The 18,590-nt window shown below is 41.5% G+C and overlaps 1 protein-coding gene across 7 annotated transcripts; it reads left to right on the forward strand.

The window, feature by feature from the left end:
• Window positions 1-214: 214 nt before the first annotated feature.
• On the forward strand, window positions 215-16,843 carry plcg2 (phospholipase C, gamma 2). 7 transcript variants are annotated; one of them, XM_027009668.2, is made up of 35 exons: window positions 215-412; window positions 724-763; window positions 1,161-1,244; window positions 1,634-1,830; window positions 3,618-3,767; window positions 4,066-4,159; window positions 4,354-4,401; window positions 4,525-4,609; window positions 4,750-4,833; window positions 4,997-5,040; window positions 5,380-5,452; window positions 5,601-5,702; window positions 5,815-5,933; window positions 6,082-6,167; window positions 6,331-6,448; window positions 6,647-6,815; window positions 7,144-7,239; window positions 7,379-7,462; window positions 7,585-7,763; window positions 8,015-8,233; window positions 8,612-8,731; window positions 11,244-11,424; window positions 11,561-11,629; window positions 12,066-12,175; window positions 12,380-12,476; window positions 12,612-12,678; window positions 12,889-13,055; window positions 13,240-13,342; window positions 13,507-13,710; window positions 14,019-14,158; window positions 14,529-14,643; window positions 14,794-14,973; window positions 15,064-15,152; window positions 15,519-15,715; window positions 16,623-16,843. In XM_027009668.2, the coding sequence occupies exons 4-35, from the start codon at window positions 1,653-1,655 to the stop codon at window positions 16,702-16,704; spliced, it is 3,849 nt and encodes a 1,282-aa protein (XP_026865469.2). In that variant the 5' UTR covers window positions 215-412; window positions 724-763; window positions 1,161-1,244; window positions 1,634-1,652; the 3' UTR covers window positions 16,705-16,843. The 7 variants fall into 7 exon arrangements, with proteins under 7 accessions (XP_026865469.2, XP_026865470.2, XP_026865464.2 ...); XM_027009669.2 differs by lacking the exon at window positions 724-763; XM_027009663.2 differs by lacking the exons at window positions 215-412; window positions 724-763; window positions 1,161-1,244 and adding an exon at window positions 1,251-1,332.
• Window positions 16,844-18,590: the final 1,747 nt, after the last annotated feature.

Here is an 18,590-nt window from a genome sequence, read left to right on the forward strand (position 1 = left end):
GCCTGCATGTCTTTTTTTTTTTTTAAATGTCGCCACCAACATCTGAACGTAATAGGACCGCATTACTTTTTGGTTCATATTTCACTTGTCCTCACTAGTCAGTACTCTCTTTTGGCTGACCCTTCATTCAAATCATGGAGAGAGTGACGTTAGAGATGTAAATCGCGAGTTACATACTGACAAGAAATTTACATTGTGACGCTTCACTTTCAGCGTGGTTTCCTATTGCAAGATTACACCTTTCTCGTTATTTTCTAATGAAATGTGGGGGATATTCTGGCTAGCCTTCTAGGATCCTCATTTTCGGACGACCCGATTTCTTTATTGAATATACTGTGAAACACTGGGACAATTAGAGCTTTCATTTTCACATCCCTTCTATAAGAACTTCAGATCGAGTATAGGAAGCCGGGTAAATGATGCGCTTCGTTAAATCCAATTTCTGCTTTTACTCTTAAGGCACGTTTTATGAGGGACTTTAAATAGGTGCTGAGGATTAAACTCTAAGACTTGCATACCGCCTTTTTTGTCCTTTAGGACTTTGCATTGATAATATCTTCACTTCCGTGTAGTTTATTAAGGCTATTCTTACACTGTTCACTTTACTTCCTTGTGTTTAGAGAATAGAGGAACTGACCACTTTGAAACTAAGTTGATCATGTATTTTTTTTGCAATATTTTGCCTCTTTTCATTAAGTTAAAAATATGAATTCATTTGTTCAGAAGGAGTGTATTTTCGATGTGAGAATATATCCTGATTTGGGTAAGTTTCAATTGAAGTGTGTTTAGACTTTTGCAAAAGGGGAAGGATAATTTATTGTCGGCTGCATGCTGGGCAGCCTGTACATATTGGACATGTCGGAGCTTTTTCATATGTTAGGAGAGTGGAGTAAGATTATGGGTATTTATTTAACCATGCAAAACATTTAACAGAGAAACCGTTAGTTTCATGATTTTTCTCTGTAATGTGTGGTACGATATGGTTTCGAGGCTGAGGTAAATACAGAGTAACAGTAATGCAAGACGAAACGCTGTTTGTGTATGGATTTCGCGAGTACATTTCAGATAGACAGGTTCTTTTGAATAGTTTGAATTTTGAATGTCATGTAAAAGGACAAATTTATATGATCTCTCTCTCTCCCTCCCTCCTTCCCCTGCAGAGTGGTTTTCTACAGGCATAACATTGAGTTCACTGTGTTAATGCTTTACTAAAACTGAAGGACTCTAATCTTCCTACTCTCTGGGTCAGTCCCTCCATGATTAGCAGTTCTTATCCATTTGCATTGCAAATACCAGCATCTGTAGTTTTTTCATGCCATGGTTAAACATTAGGTAAATATATCTCTTATGGATATGTAATGTTGATGATATATTTCTGTAGAAATTATAAGTAACTGTGTGGTAAGATATCTTGATACATTGGTTTTTATTATCACAGTTGCCAGCAACATGATGAGTTGTGTTATTCTTTAATATCTCATTTTGAGTAGTTTATATATATCCTTCTTTACTTCCAACATAATTTCAAGCAAAGCATTTTTCTTTGTTATCAATCTTTATGTTGCCAAGGGACAACCTGTGAATCTGTGTGGTCTGTGTGTGTGTATGTGTGTGTGTGTGGGGGGGGGTGCAGTGCGTGGCCAGAAACAGACATGGCGGCCCGTCACAGAGAACTCACAGAGTACAAGAAGAGTCTCATAAAACGAGACTTGGAAATGGGAATCGTAATGACTGTGTACAGGCAGAAGATGGAGAGGCTCACTGTTCAGGTCATTATGGAGACCAGGCAGGTGGCCTGGACACGCACTGCTGAGAAAACAGATGGAGTATGTGAGTAACCTGTGCTGGATTTGATGACAACCGGACTCAACTCTTGATTTAAGATTAGTGTGGACTAGGTTAAAGTAAACCAGATTTAACCTTGGTGTGAATTAGGGTAAAGAATATCTGATTTAACCTTGTTATGAACTGGGGTAAAGAATATCTGATTTAACCTTGTTGTGAACTGGGGTAAAGAATATCTGATTTAACCTTGGTGTGAACTAGAGTAAAGAAAACCAGTTTAAACCTTGTTGTGGACAAGGGTAAAGAAATTTCCATATTTCACTCCTAGTCAAGGAGGACAACAAAACTACAAAATTTAAAAAAAATCACTCTGCTCCATCACACCTGAAGTGAACAATAATTAGCTGAGAAGTTGACTCAGATGACAGATGATGTTTCAATCATTACTATTATTATTATTGTATAGATTTACACCCTGATTAAATTCAGAGTAATTTAAAAAGGGTTAAGTTAGTGGTAAAAGTGAAACACAGTAGGATGTTATGTGCTTATTATAGGTTCCTTTTTGAGACTGCATATTATGTGTTGAGACACTGGCCATAGTTTAGAATGAATGCAACTGAAACCGGATAGTGTAGCGTTGGTGTCATTATACCTTTGCTTGTCTTAAATAATGTGCCTATTTTCCTCTCTCACACTCTCTCTCACTTTTTCTCTTACATATCTAGTTTCATCTCTATACTATTTTTCATTTTCTGTTTTTACCTTACACATCTCAACTTCTGCCTCTTCTTTAACCTGCAATAGCTATTTCATGTCTGGTCCCAAGTATGGTTTTATACACATAGTATAACCAGGGATATTAGAGAATACTCTCACCAGCCACTACACCAACACTTACCTTCACACCTGCCTTGTACTTACACTCATATTTTTTTTAGGTCTGTTTTGTAGTTGAATCTTATAAATATGAAATTACAGGCTGTAGTCTGTCTGTATGCAAACACATTTTGTCAGCTAGTCTATCCTGTTTGTCACTGGTAGGTTTCTTACCAAAGCACCACTGCTGACCGGGTACTGATTGGTGGCATTAACACTGACATGGGAGTAGCATGGATGCCCAGAATGGAGCAATGCAGTGGTTAGCAAAGTGAATTAAAAGGTACTCATTAGAAACTGGGATTCTTTTGATCCAACACTTCAAAAACAAAAGAAAATATCAAAGGCTCTGTCTCCTAAAATGCTTTTCAAAGCATTGAATGACTGTAGAAAATGTACAAAATGCATAAATGTAGAAAATGTAGAAAATTGCAAAAAATGTGGGCTTTTGCATGGCTAGAAAATCAGAACATGCAGATGCATTTCAACTTGTGGGCTTTTCTCAGAGTACAAAAATAAGTGTTTGTAGTGGCATGAAAGTGGGTTGTATATCAGGTATTTCAGGTGCAGCAGTGTTGCTTGGGTTTTTTACATGTGTCGTTGATTCAGCTGCCACCCAAGAATATCCAGCCAACAGTTCAGTGGTCAGAACTTGAAGAAGGTCTAACATAACCTATATGGCAACACAAACTGTACAGTCATGTAGTCTAGCCTACCTACAAGGAAGGTCTTTCTAATAAAATGGCTAGTGAATGTATTCCTGTTTTTTGGCTTGTTTTTGTTTGTTTGCTTTGTGTAAAACCAACTTGTGACCATGTCTTTGATGCTGCATATACTTATGATCTGAGTTGTAAGCCATGTATGTCTGTTTTGTTCTGTGTGTGCATGTACATGTTTGTGTATGGGTGTAATGTCCCCATGTAAATCAGAAAACCTCTAATCTTGTTTTGTAGTGGACCTGTTTGAGATTCGGGAGGTACGCCCAGGAAGGAATTTCAAAGACTTTGAGAGATTTAAGGACAACAAAGACAAGCATCAAGACAGCATGTGTTTCACAATCTTCTATGGCTCCCAGTTTGTTTTGAACACACTGAGCCTGGGAGGTGAGCATCTGCTTTCATACTCCAAGTGTGGTGCATTGTTGAGGTTTGGAAACAGGGCTCTAAGAATTACCTGGTTATATCAATGTTACCTTTCTTTAATAAAATGTAGGATAATAAATTCAAGATACTGATGCTTAAACAGCCTATCTAAATGAAAACCTCTTCTAATTTGTCAATATTTGTTAATATCTAAATGAAAACATCTCTTCTAATTTGTTATTATTAATGAACCAAATGTTGAGTGTGATGAGGTAAAGCTGGGCTGACTCTGGATGTGATTGAATGTGCTGTTTCATAGCTGACTCAGTAGAAGAGGCAGAGAAATGGCTAACAGGACTGGAGCTGCTCAGACAAGAGACAATGCAGGCCTATACACCAGAGATTATAGAGAGGTTTGTGCGCGCACACACACACACACACACACACACACACACACACACACACACACACACACACACACACACACACACACACACACACACACACACACACACACACACACACACACACACACACATATGCTGTCCCTGCGTGTTCCATCCTATGTCATGTATGTGCTCTTGATTTTTTTCCTTGTCCTGCATAGTTGGCTACGGAAGCAGATGTACTCTGTTGATCAGACCAAGAAGAACAGGTCTGACTTTCTTCCACCATGCTCCTGTCATCCACATTCAGTCTGTGCAAGCAGTTGTCATTCTTATTCTGTGTAAAAAAAAAAAGCAACCCATTAAAGTTGGTCTGTGTGCTCATTCCACAGCATCACTCTGAAAGAGGTCAAGTCACTGTTGACTCTGATCAACTTTAAAGTGCCTGGAGGGCGATTCCTGAAGGAGAAATTTGCGGTAAACCATTACACACCGAACTGCATGCTCAGGTTTAAAAGTAACGCTGGCATATACCTCAAACATGCTCTGTTTCATGAGCTTCCTGAAAGATTTGGATGATTGCACAGTATGCTTCAGATGTGCTTCCTATTTCACAGGCTGCTGGGGGGAAGAAGGACGTTCTTGACTTTGAGCAGTTTCACAAGTTCTATAATGATTTGATATTTGATAATCAGAGGATGGTGAGTGGGTCATTCAAATTGAAATGTGCAGTTACATATATATTTTAATATTTTTCATTATTTTATTATCTTCATTTAAATACAATGTCTACTGTATTGAGTATTATGTTGTTATTTTCATACATTACCCATCAGATATCCATAAAGTGTTGTCTTATTTTAGATACTTGATGAGTTTAAAAAGGAGTCCTGTGCCTTCATCCTAGGGTGAGATGTTGTTTATTTGTTTCTGTACTGTTAGGAACTACAATACCCAGAATGCCTTGTGCAAGGGGTATGCATGCGTGGTTGTGGGAGATACAACTAAGAAAAAGCTTCTTAGAGAAAAACTTTGTGTCTCGGTGTCTGTTAAATAAATGCTGTTTGTACAGTTTCTCTCCCTGACTTGTCTGATTACAGTCTAGTTGTCTGATTACTGTCTGAACATAATAGAGGAGTCGTCTGATTACTGTCTGGCCCTGTTAGTGCATAAAGGAGATTTGGGTATTCATTGGTCTCTGGTTATTTTGCTGCCTGAGATTTTAGGTTGTGTGTTTGTTCCTGTAGGAGCACAGATAGGCCAGATTCTTCTGCTGTTCTCCTACATGATTTCCAAAGATTCCTACTCTATCAACAGAAAGTGAGGCTTCTTGCTGATGCCTTTCTGTCTATTCATCCACTCATCTATGCACAAATTTGGCCATTTACATATTATCAACATGAATTGAATGTAATGCTGCTTATAATCCATTTTATTCTGTATGTTCATTTGTGGCTCACTCCTGCAGGAGTCTTGGGCTAACAACTTGAATCAGGTGCGAGAGCTGATGACCACCTTCATTGACGACAACATGAGGAAGACCAATGATCCTGAGTTCACGGTTGGCGAGGTACAGGGCATTCTGTTGTGTCTCTTTTTTTGAGGTTGATCAGTGCCACATAATACCATCACATGCATTTACATCAGTACATTTTGTTTCATTTTTCTTTCATTCTTCACAGTTCCTCAACTTTCTCTTCTCCAAAGAGAACTCCATTTGGGATGAGAAATTTTCAGTGCTGTCTAGCTTAGACATGAACAACCCTCTGTCTCACTACTGGATCAACTCATCGCACAACACGTCCGTATGCCGCCACGGCCTGAGCTTGCACCCACACTCGCACTGACACTCATACTTGCTGCCTTCCTTCGCTGCACTTCCTGTGACAGAGCATGATGTGCATTTTCATCCCCCCCCCCATGCCTCTCTGTCTCACTCTTTCTCACAGCTATCTGACTGGCGACCAGCTGCGCAGTGAATCGTCCACGGAAGCCTACGTGCGCTGCCTGAGACTGGGCTGCCGCTGCATCGAGTGTCAGTGAACCGAGACTGCCCTTGTACTGAGTCCCTGTACAAAACCAGCAGAGTGGCCCATGAAGGGTTGTGGGTGCAGGACCCTGCTCCACCATACTCACCATGCTCTTCTTTGTTTTTGTCATATTTGTTTTTTTTGTTTGTTTGTTTGCCTGTGACACAGTGGACTGCTGGAACGGCCCAGAGGAGCCCATCATATATCATGGCTGGACAAGAACTACCAAGATTAAATTTCGAGACGTGGTGAAGGCCATCAATGAGCATGCCTTTGTAGCATCTGAGTGGGTTTTTCTGCCATGAGCACCATCTCACACAGTGATACATTGCTTTGGGGCCCTTCTTTTACAGAATCTGCTGTTAATAACTTCCATTCTACCAGTGAGCCATGGTGCCATGGTGAACTGCAGGGCTGTGTAGGTGCTTAGTGAGTGTTAACTGTGGTTAGGTACCTACTGTGACTAATTGGCTACTGTGGATAGGTACCCACTGGTACTGTCCATTGAGGAGCACTGTGACCTCCGGCTGCAGAAGATGATGGCCCAGATCTTCAGAGATGTATTCCAGGACAAGCTGCTCACTGACCCTGTGGAACTGGAAGCTGACCAGCTGCCTTCCCCCAATCAGCTGAAGGGCAAGATCATCCTCAAGGTGCAAAGATACTACATACTACAAATTGGAAGATATTAACCTTTAGAGTGCAATCCCTCATCTTTACTTCTGTTGTAGCAAGCCTGAGCGTCTCTGTAAAGTGATTGTTCTAGTTGAGTGAAATTGCTCAGTGATCATCCTTTATGTAATGAAAATATTTGTGTAATTTTAAGTCTTTGTTTTTTATCACTATGTAGCCATGTGTGCACAGAACCTACATGTCCATTGTGTTGGTCCAAACTGAACAGGGCTTCTTGCCATTGGAAGTGTGTAAGCTGCTTGTTTGAACATGGCAAATACATGCCTGTCTGCTCCTCCTTCCTCATAGCATAAAAAACTAAATATTGGTGAGTGCCTAGGCCGAAAAGACCTGCGCCAAGGTGATAAGCAGGGAGAGCTTTTCATCTGGGACCCCATAGATCAGGTGCCCCAATTTCTGCTTCACACAACCCCTACTCCCCATTGAATTATCTTTTGCAGAATTGAAATGGGCTCTGTAGGAATAGGTCATTAGGTGCACATTTGTATTGTTTAAGGTTTCTGATGCATGCATATGTGTTTAGACATGGTATAAGCACTACTGCGTGATCTCAGGCAACAAGCTGTACTATGCCGAGGAGAATGAGCTAGAATATGAATTTGGGAAGGTAAGACCACAGTGGTTCCCATTCTCTCACCTCGCTCATTTTAAAATAATAAATGTAACCCCCTGTGTTATATAGCCAAGCTTATCCTCATGAGCTGCTGATGGTTGTCCTCCCCTGCTCAGGTCTCAGTCTCTATGGACCTGCACCAGGGTGAGTCCTGGTTCCATGGGCGGATGTCTGAGGGCAGGCAGACGGCTGAAAAGCTGCTGCAGGAGTTCTGCAGTGAGTCAGTGGGCAGGGATGGGACCTTTCTGGTGCGAGAGAGCGACACCTTCCTCACTGACTGCACTCTGTCCTTCTGGTATGGCTGACACATTCATGTCTCTTTTCCTAACATGGAAAACAGTATTTTGCACTCAAAAGTGATAGCAAGAGACAAGTTAATCAGTTACTTGATCAAATTTTTTTCTATCAATTTACAACTTCCTTCTAATCGCATCCAATTGGCTTCTAAAGAAATCCAAAATGTAAAAATTTAGATAAGCTATTTTGTAATTTTCCATTAACACAAGTGTTAATAATTGTGTGCGTGTGTGTGTGTGTGAGACACAGGCGTGGTGGGAGAGTTCAGCACTGCCGCATTCGCTCAGCCTCGGAGGGGGGCCACACTGTGTTCTTCCTGACGGAAAACCTGCATTTCCCTAGCGTGTACGCCCTGATCCAGCACTACAGAGAGAACCCGCTGCGGTGCCATGACTTCAACCTGCGCCTCTCCGACTTTGTGCCCAGGCCGAACCAGCACCAGCATGAGCTGTACGTGAACAGTTGTGGGTATGCACAGAAAAGGCTCTATAGGGCAACAAGGAAACATTAGCACAGTCTGAACAGTGGGCTGTAAAACTAGATTTGTACAGTGTCATGCTTGAATTCTCTGTTTTAGATCTCTTGGCCTTTTCACAGTTGTACAGTATCAAAAATGAAAGTGCTAGGAAGGGCAAAGATATCAGCCCTTTGAGTCAAAATATCTACATTCTGCATTCTAAAATTCACATCTGCCAGTGTTGTTTACAGCTATCCACTTTAATATGAAACAAGACTTTGCTCTTCAGGTTTCACTGCAATTGCTTGTAACGCCTGTTTAATTATTGCTTTCTGATGTGTTGATTGTTAAATCAGGGTTTTGTAGAGCTGTGGTTTTGTCCTATGCAGATGGTTTTATAGTAACCTGAGTCGAGGTGAGGCAGAAGAATATTTGCTGAGGATCCCACGGGATGGAGCCTTCCTCATCAGACAGAGGGAAGAGTCAGACTCATACGCCATCACATTCAGGTGCTACCACGCCCTTCCCCCTCCCTTCATTCTCATACACTCACCTGCACTGTTTGCCACGCCCCTTCCCCCTCCCTTCATTCTCATACACTCACCTGCACTGTTTGCCACACCCCTTCCCTCTCCCTTCATTCTCATACACTCACCTGCACTGTTTGCCACGCCCCTTCCCCCTCCCTTCATTCTCATACACTCACCTGCACTGTTTGCCACGCCCCTTCCCCCTCCCTTCATTCTCATACACTCACCTGCACTGTTTGCCACACCCCTTCCCTCTCCCTTCATTCTCATACACTCACCTGCACTGTTTGCCACGCCCCTTCCCCCTCCCTTCATTCTCATACACTCACCTGCACTGTTTGCCACGCCCCTTCCCCCTCCCTTCATTCTCATACACTCACCTGCACTGTTTGCCACGCCCCTTCCCCCTCCCTTCATTCTCATACACTCACCTGCACTGTTTGCCACGCCCCTTCCCCCTCCCTTCATTCTCATACACTCACCTGCACTGTTTGCCACACCCTTTCCCTCTCCCTTCATTCTCATACACTCACCTGCACTGTTTGCCACACCCCTTCCCTCTCCCTTCATTCTCATACACTCACCTGCACTGTTTGCCACGCCCCTTCCCCCCCCTTCATTCTCATACACTCACCTGCACTGTTTGCCACGCCCCTTCCCCCTCCCTTCATTCTCATACACTCACCTGCACTGTTTGCCACGCCCCTTCCCCCTCCCTTCATTCTCATACACTCACCTGCACTGTTTGCCACGCCCCTTCCCCCTCCCTTCATTCTCATACACTCACCTGCACTGTTTGCCACGCCCTTCCCCCTCCCTTCATTCTCATACACTCACCTGCACTGTTTGCCACGCCCCTTCCCCCTCCCTTCATTCTCATACACTCACCTGCACTGTTTGCCACGCCCCTTCCCCCTCCCTTCATTCTCATACACTCACCTGCACTGTTTGCCACGCCCTTCCCCCTCCCTTCATTCTCATACACTCACCTGCACTGTTTGCCACGCCCCTTCCCCCTCCCTTCATTCTCATACACTCACCTGCACTGTTTGCCACGCCCCTTCCCCCTCCCTTCATTCTCATACACTCACCTGCTCTGTTTGCCACGCCCCTTCCCCCTCCCTTCATTCTCATACACTCACCTGCTCTGTTTGCCACGCCCCTTCCCCCTCCCTTCATTCTCATACACTCACCTGCACTGTTTGCCACGCCCCTTCCCCCTCCCTTCATTCTCATACACTCACCTGCTCTGTTTCCCTGCTCAGTAGGGAAGACCTGAAGGCAATGAAGTTTTGCCTATGATGTGGTTTGTCAAATGACAGATATGCATGTCCAGTATTCTGCGAAAGGCTTTGTACACCTATGAAAATTATGTTTAAAGTATTTATCAGGGCAGCAGATTTATATGTACACATAAAAAAGTGGATCAATGGTGAATTCTTCTGAATGTTGAAGCTGTTTCTTTTTGTTATTTGATCAATCTACACAGTTTGAGCCATACTGTTGGTTGTTTGTTGTATCAGCTGTTAGTTGGTCTTAATGAGTTTGTTTTCTTCAAGCTATGTCATAAGAGAGAGATATTTTTTGGAAAAAACAAAATTGATACTTTTGATTGTATTCATTTTTATATTTTTATATATTTTTGTGATAAATACCAGCTAATTAGCCTTTACTGCCCAGGTATCTTATCATTTTTGGTAGCCTAAAACTTTTGCACAGTACTGTATATGTAACAGAAGTGATTATATAGGCATAAATATTTCTGACAAAAAATGGTTGCTGCTTTCACAGTAAAATACGCTAAAATTTGTCATGGTTAGTATTACTGTTTTGAATTTTAATTGCCATTAAAACTGTGGTTGTTTACCGCACTTTGAGAATGTTAAATGCTGTTCACTGTCAACCAGTGTTAGCAACAGCTTTCCAGACTGTGCCCATGAAAACATTGCGGAAGGCGTGACAGCGCTATGGAGATTTTTCAGCCTCCTAAGGAATAAGAAGTGGGGTTGTAAGACTTCACAATGGCGGAAAATTAACTTAATAATTGCTTTCAATGTTACCTACTTTTGTAAGAAAAAAAAACTACACATTGTCAGTCCTCAGAGATAGCTGAATGCCCACTAAGAATGAATTCCATGTATGTTTATATTAGCATTTTCTTGAAAAAACAAAACAAAACACTGTTTGGATCAGTTTATTTCATTGCATTCTCAAATGTGACTGTGTCTGTGAGAGATAATGATGATGAGGATGATAATAATTATAATAATAACAGCAGTACTTTTTGAACATTTTCAGAAAATTGTGACAATATTGCGATAATACTGATAACTGTGATAATTTGGGTCACTACATTTGTGATATTGCATTTTTGTACCATTTCATCTCTGGCACCTGGGTGTGAATGGAGGAAGGACACCTTGATGAATCTTGCGCATGAGTCAGGGTTCACAGTTCGATGTGTGTTATTTGCGTCTCTCTGGCCTTGCAGAGGCGAAAGCATGGTCAAGCACTGCCGCATCCACAAAGATGGTGCCATGTATGTGCTGGGCACCACAAGCGAGTTCGAGAGCCTGGTGGAGCTGGTCAACTATTACCGCAAGAAACCTCTCTACCGCAAGATCAAGCTCCGCTACCCCGTGACACCGGAGCTGGTGGAGCGCTTCTGCACGGTTAGTGCTAGTGCAGAAACAGTCTTGGGCGTCTGAGCAGGGTGAGGCGTTCCCAGGACACTAGGAGCATTTGAGCACCAGTGCGTACCTATTGGTTGTAATCTGCAGTTTTTGTTTCTTGGTCTTTTCTTTGCAGGAGTCCCACTTTGCTTCACTTTATGACAGCAAGCAGTATGTGGAGGCAAATGAAATTGAGCCATCTCTGGTATGCATGTTCACAAACACACACACACACACACACACACACACACACACACACACATACTTTCCGCAGCACGGTGGGAACCATCTGCATTATTTGCATTAGCTTAAGAAGGAAACTGAGTTGTTTGCTATCTCAGTCACTCAGATAGGAAATTAATCTTTACTGAAGGAAGGAGATGCACAGTGTATAATACAGCAATGTCATGCCTGACTGTATTAAGGTTAGACCACAATATATGAAATAAATAAAAAATATTCTCTTCTTCATCTATGTTGCTTTTTTGCGCCTTGCCTTTTCCACTCCTGCCATGCAAAACTGATTCAAAAACATGTAGCTGGGATTCAGTGAGATGACTTCAGTTGACTTAGTTGGGATTATTGAATTGGCTCCAATCAGTCCCAGGCTGGTAACACTGCGTTCATGTTATTCCCTGCAGCCTCAGAGCACAGTGAAAGCGCTCTATGAGTACCGGGCCATGCGGCCAGATGAGCTCAACTTCTGCAAGGGCGCGCTCATCCACAATGTTACCAAAGAGATCAATGGATGGTGAGACAATCCAAACCATACTGCTAATGAAAGATACTGCATGTAAATTAATGGTCACCACTGTACAAGTAGCCTGTACATTAGCTTTGATGACTCTGGGTAGCAGGTATAAGCCAGTTCTGCACACCCCATTAATTCTAGAAATGGCCAATGGATGTTTAAGCTTGAAGCTCTCAGTCTGTGTATCTCCTGATCATCCTACAGGTGGAAAGGAGATTATGGGGGGAAGGTGCAGCTCTATTTCCCTGCTAACTATGTGGAGGAGGTTGCTCACAATGCTGTGGCAGAGCCCAGAGACTTGGTGAGTTCCAGGATGAGGATGGGTCACCTTTCACTTCAAGTCGCATATCAGTGGGAAAAGGTTTCATTACTTGTTGAATAACTTATACAAAATAACTTGAATTCATGTTTACACATAAATATGGTTATGTTTCAGACTGATGAAGATAATCCACTGGGTGACTTATGTAAAGGTGTGGTGGATATATCAAAGTGCAATGTTGGTAAGAGTTTCTCTAACATTTCTATGCCAATATTAAAAATTCAAAATGATATCTCAGGACAATGGAATACATATAAGACTATTTTAAATGATTTGTGTTTTAAAGGCTAAAAGAAGGATTTAACAAGAAGTTTGCAAGACTTTTGCTGCACTGGTGTGTGTGTATGTGTATGTCTTACCAATCAAATCTGCTTTCCTTTGTAATTCTCAGTGCGTTCAGCTAAACATGGCAAGTCTGTAGTGGTGACTCTGCAGAATAAGGATAGCAAGGAAAACATAATGCCCTTCGACTTGTCTACGGAGACCACAGAGGAGTTGTATGAATGGTACCAGGTGGCTTGGGACATCACCCAGAGAGAGGAGACCCGGGAGTATCAGGTAATAATGATGTCAGAACTACAAGCTGGTGGAGTATCAGTATATGCATAAGGAGGGAGTTCCCATCCTTGTTGATTTAGATTTAGACCATGGTTGCCCAACACTTATCCTCACACTCCAGAGATTAGACACATCAGAGCAGCTATTAGGTCATAAATCTCCAACCTTCATCCTCCCCAAACAGCAAAAGAAACAGAAGGAGGTGGAGAGCAGGGATGAGGTGGCCAAAGACATGTCTGACCTGGTGGTCTACTGTCAGCCTCGCAGCAAAGACAAGGACCGCTTTGGTAAGATCTTATCATTTTTCACTAATTTTCTGGACGTTTGTCTGGGTTTCAGATGGTTAGAGTTTTACCAGTGATGGCAGAGGAAAATGACAACTAAATAAAGTACATTAATGTGTTCCAAATTATCACTTTGGCTGAATTGGTGCTGACGTGTCTCCTGTTAGACAATTACGGCTACAAAGAGGTACGCTCCTTTGTGGAGAATAAGGTTCCCAGCAAGAGCAAGTCCATCGAGTTCCTGAGGTATAACCGCAAGGCACTCAGCCGCATCTACCCCAAAGGGCAGCGGGTGGACTCCTCTAACTACGACCCTTATCCGCTGTGGATATGTGGCTGCCACATGGTGTCGCTCAACTTTCAAACCCCCGGTGGGTGAGATGGAAAATGCATTGTTTTTATTTTGCATTTTTCTTTTGGCTTTATTTGGTTCATGTCTGAAAGTTGTTACTGCAACGTTCCTCCAACCCAAACCAAATCAATATTCCTATTAAACTTTGTATGCATTGTATGTATTTCTTAAGTGCATTTGCATTTTAGTATAATTTAAATTTTTAGGGACAATTCAGAATGATAATATAATAGCCCTTTTCTGGTGAGGCCTTTGAACCTGCAGTGCTAGACTTCCAAATCAAAATCAAAATCATCTGCTGTTTTTAGAATTCTCTTTGCTCCTCAGATAAATTTACTCAGCTGAACAGTGCCCTGTTCAGTCTGAATGGAGGCACAGGCTATGTGCTACAACCCGAGATCATGCGCCTTGATACCTATGACCCTCAACAGGAGATGAAGACAGTGAAATTCACCCTTTCTGTTAGAGTAAGGCAGTGCACTGTTATCAATTCTCACAAAATCATTAAAAAATAAATTTTCCATTTTTAAACTCTTTCCAGGACACCTGTGCCATACTCTTTGTTTTATAGATAATAATTCAGTCTACTTTACTCCATTGCTGGAAGTTTAATGTGTGGCTTATGGATGCAAGGCCACATGTACTTGAAGCATTTCTGTTTACTATAAATAGTTACAGTGCATATCATTACCTTTAATTTAGCTGTATGATCACTGTTATTCATTTGACAAATGCTGATTACAAATCTACATGATGTTACTATTCATTAGCTGAATTTATCCTGTAAATTGAGGGTCTGTTCTGTTATAAATCATTTGATGTGTTTGTTTCGTGTAGGTACTAGGTGCCAGGCATCTGCCCAAGACAGGACGCAGTATAGCCAGCCCTTTTGTGGAGATCGAATTGTGTGGTCAGACTGATGACTGCTCCAAGTTTAAGACCACAGTTTGTCGTAAGGGACAGGAGGGGCACAAGTGAACTTCAGTCATATAAAATAGGCTTTGAACTAAAAGTTGGAGGAAGCTATTTTTGCTGTGTGTGGTTTATTTGCACTCAAGCCTGCAGCTGTGTGGTAAGTTGCTGACCACTGGTGTCCCCACAGATGATAACGGACTGAACCCTGTGTGGCTTGGTCCCCACCGGCAGGATGCCGAGATCGTCATGTTCACAGTATATGAACCAGAGCTCAGCTTCCTGCGCTTTGTGGTCTTCGAGGAAGATATGTTCTCTGACCCCAACTTCCTTGCTCAGGCTACATACCCTGTAAAGGGTGTTCGCTCAGGTATGATGCTTAGGGCCCTGCTTTACAGATAATGCAATGGCAGAGCATTTTGAGGTCGTGAATAGGCTAAACTGTGTCATTTTCTATCAGGGTATCGCTCAGTTCCACTAAAGAATGGATACAGCGAGAACCTAGAGCTTGCGTCTCTTTTAGTGTATGTTGACATACAACAGGTTGAGGTAAGAAATCTGTAATCTTTTGTAGGTTCAGCCTGCCTTTTCATGTCATAGGTCTTTTCATGCTTGGTATCACCCAAATTAGCTACATAAATAATAGAATAGCGAACAGTAACCATCTTATTTAAAAAAAAAAAAATGTAATTCTTTACATTTAAATTTTGGTGTAGCTGGAGCCACTTTATCAGTAAAACCTAGCTGGTGTTAGCATAATTAGTCCAAATACGAGTTACATTATGAAAAAATTGACCCAATACAGTCATAGTTATTTATCAGTGGTAAACAAAAAGCAGGCATATAAAATGTCTTTCAGACAAAAATCTCATGTTTAATATATGTTCATGTTGTATATGAATGATTTCTTATCAGGAAGCAGAAGAGGAATTGTACTCGTCCTCCAGCCAGTTGCGAAAGAGGCAGGCAGAGCTAAACGACGAGCTCTTCCTGTACGACACCCACTCCGGTCTACAGCGTGTGGGGCCACCCTCTCGCCGTGATGACCTCCTGCAAGAGTTCAGCTACAATGAAAAGCAACTCCAGAAGATTAATGACACATGCAGACAGAAGTGAGTGCTCCAGGACACTCTAATAATAAAGTCCATACATTACATCTTTCCTTACAGAAGTGATCATTTGGTAGTAAAGAGCTTGAGAAGGACTTCTCTTAGAAATGTCCTGTTTATTTGGAAACCTCGCATACTTACACTGCAGTTTTTACCATCTCAACATCTTGGGGGTGGAGGGAGGGATTATACAGCAACATTAGAAAATAATATATTTGCATATATGTTTTACAGAATGCTAAACTAATGCAGCATGAAAATCTGATCTTTGTGCATAATAGCACACACTTTAAATTTAACTGAAAATTTTGCTTCAATGGTACTGTGGGCTTATCTTAAATAAATACTAAGAGTCTAGGTGTGAGCCTTTGTGAACCTATTTTTTTTAGACTGTTATTGAAACTTAAGCATCTCAGAGCACTTTAACAAGGTGCAGTTTTTCAGTTTACAAGTGTTCCACACAAAGTATTCAATGTAGAGTTAAGGTTTGTTTCTTTGCTTGAAGAGTTTGTATGACCAGTAAATAAGTAATTTAATGGAGCCTGTGTGAAATAGAAAATATGTATAACTTGTGTAAACACAAATAGGCAATTTTGCCGTCAGCTGAAGAATGTCTTTTAGACACATCTGCTAAAGTTATAAAACGTATTTAATACTAAATGGTTATTTATAAGCAGTTGTAGTTTGCTTCTAAAAACCTTCAGTACACTTTTGAGTGGCAGTCGGGTTATTTGGCAAGTGATGAGATGTCTGGCCTCTGCCCCTTCAGGATGAAAGAGAAGAAAATCAACAATAGCAAGTTCTACTCGTGAGGAAGCAGCGACATCTCCACCCACTGCCACACCCACTCCCCCATTCACTTTCAAGGCTTCCCCTCCACTGGCTGCCATGCTTTCCTGTTGATCCTCAGGCTTGAGCATCCAATGGACTCGTCCCCATTTTGCATTCATGGACAGACGCAGAGGAGTGGGGACTGCTGGAACAGTGGCTGATCAGGACTCCATTATGAAGACATGCTTGCCTCTACACAGAGCTGGGACTGCAGAGGTGCCATTAGTCTAAACCAAACCATTTGGCTGAACTAAAATAACTCCCATTTGTTTGCAATGTAATAAAACAGCTTGTTCATCACTTGTTCATTAGTGTAAAATGTTTATCTGATTGATAAATGAGTCATTAGCATTTGACATCCATTTTGATGGACCTTGATACAAGACTAACAAAAGCCATAATGACTCACTTTAAATATCAACACTTGCTTAAAAAGGTAAAAGATCTCTTTGGTCATTAAATTGCAGTTTAGTTTGAAACTACAGTTCTACACTCTGGAATTCAGTGAAATAACAAACTCTGCAGCTTTGCATTTGAAACATATTCACAGACAGTTTATTTTGATTGAAATTATTTCACATCGTAGTTGTCTTATTTTTCCTGTTGAAGGTCTTGTATTGTCATTACAACAGCCACAGAGCAGCAGCAGCGACCCAGCTGTAGAAGCAGATAAACACAGACAGGAGGAAGCAGAAGTTCAATATGCAAAAACTCCAGGAATTATGGGAAATGTAGTTCATTTATGTACATGACTGCACCCAGGAAGGGACTGCAGTGGTAGGCATCCCATTCTTCACCACATTAAGACTCAGTCACAATTCAAAATGATAGAAAGCTTGTTTTTATAAAATTGCAGAGAAAAGTTCTAGTATCTTGAGGAGGGCAAAAAGGTAGGAGGGTGTGAAGAGAAACAAATGCAAAAAGCAGTGAGTTACATAGGACAGAAGTATGACGAATGAGTAGCTGTGAAACTGGTTTCCCCAACTTGTTATAGAAAGTTATCATCATCAACTTATTCTAGCCATCCCTGCTTGTTTTTTTCCCCCCATCTCCCCAAAACTGCAGGATAATCTGAAACACTTTCAACAGAATATAGGTTGGGAAACCTTTCAAAATTCTGCAGATTCCACCAACCCTCAGCTCCCAACTCTAATGTGGTCCACTATGAACAGCAGAACCATAAATCCTTCCTAACATCACTGTAAGGACTTGAGTGGTGCATCCACTATTGAGCTCATTCAGTGTTTTGCCATTGAAGCATCCAGTTCATAGCACAAAGCATCATGCGTTCACTTAGGATGGTAAATACTGAGTGAGTGCATTACTGCTGGATATGCCACACCATGATTTTCTTGGTCTGTAATTTCACACTTACGCCAACCCCTGCCCTCCCAGCCGACCCTTTTCTTGCGTAAGCCTTCAAAGAGAGTTAAAAATTAAGCATCTGCTAATGCATGTACATGCAAAAAAACGTTAAAAAACACAGGCAACAACATATGAATTAAAGTGATTAGTCAAAAAAAAAAAAAAAAAAAAGATTTAAAAAAAAAGCCAAAAAACAAACAACAACAACAACAAAAAAACACTGAACACAATGACAATTAGAAGGTAATTACAGTGCACTTGGTCTGGGAAAAAGAGACAAAAAACAAAAAACCTGACCATACATGTCCATCCTGAAAATGACAGCAAAAACAGTCTCCCAAAAACATAATGAGTAAGTGACAGAGAAATACATGACAGAGTCGGGAGGGAAATTATATACACTTGTATATTATACAGGATGCAATCACACAGAGTCTTGATCCAGACCCCATGATGGTAGAACACAATGGAGCTTGGTGCCACTACCATCAATGGCACACACAATATTAAACTCTTAGTGGACAGTGTCCATTTCTGCGCTTGGTTTAAAGCTACCGCAGAGTTCCACCTCTGGGCAAAGCCACAAAAGCTGGACAAATCAAAAAACAACAAAACTAAACAGTCCAATCAGAGGCTGGTTGAGTAGACTGGGGTAGTGAATCAGAGCACAGTCTGGCTGTCT

Source organism: Electrophorus electricus, chromosome 4 (genome assembly GCF_013358815.1).
Source record: "Electrophorus electricus isolate fEleEle1 chromosome 4, fEleEle1.pri, whole genome shotgun sequence".
In the NCBI taxonomy this organism is placed as follows: domain Eukaryota; kingdom Metazoa; phylum Chordata; class Actinopteri; order Gymnotiformes; family Gymnotidae; genus Electrophorus; species Electrophorus electricus.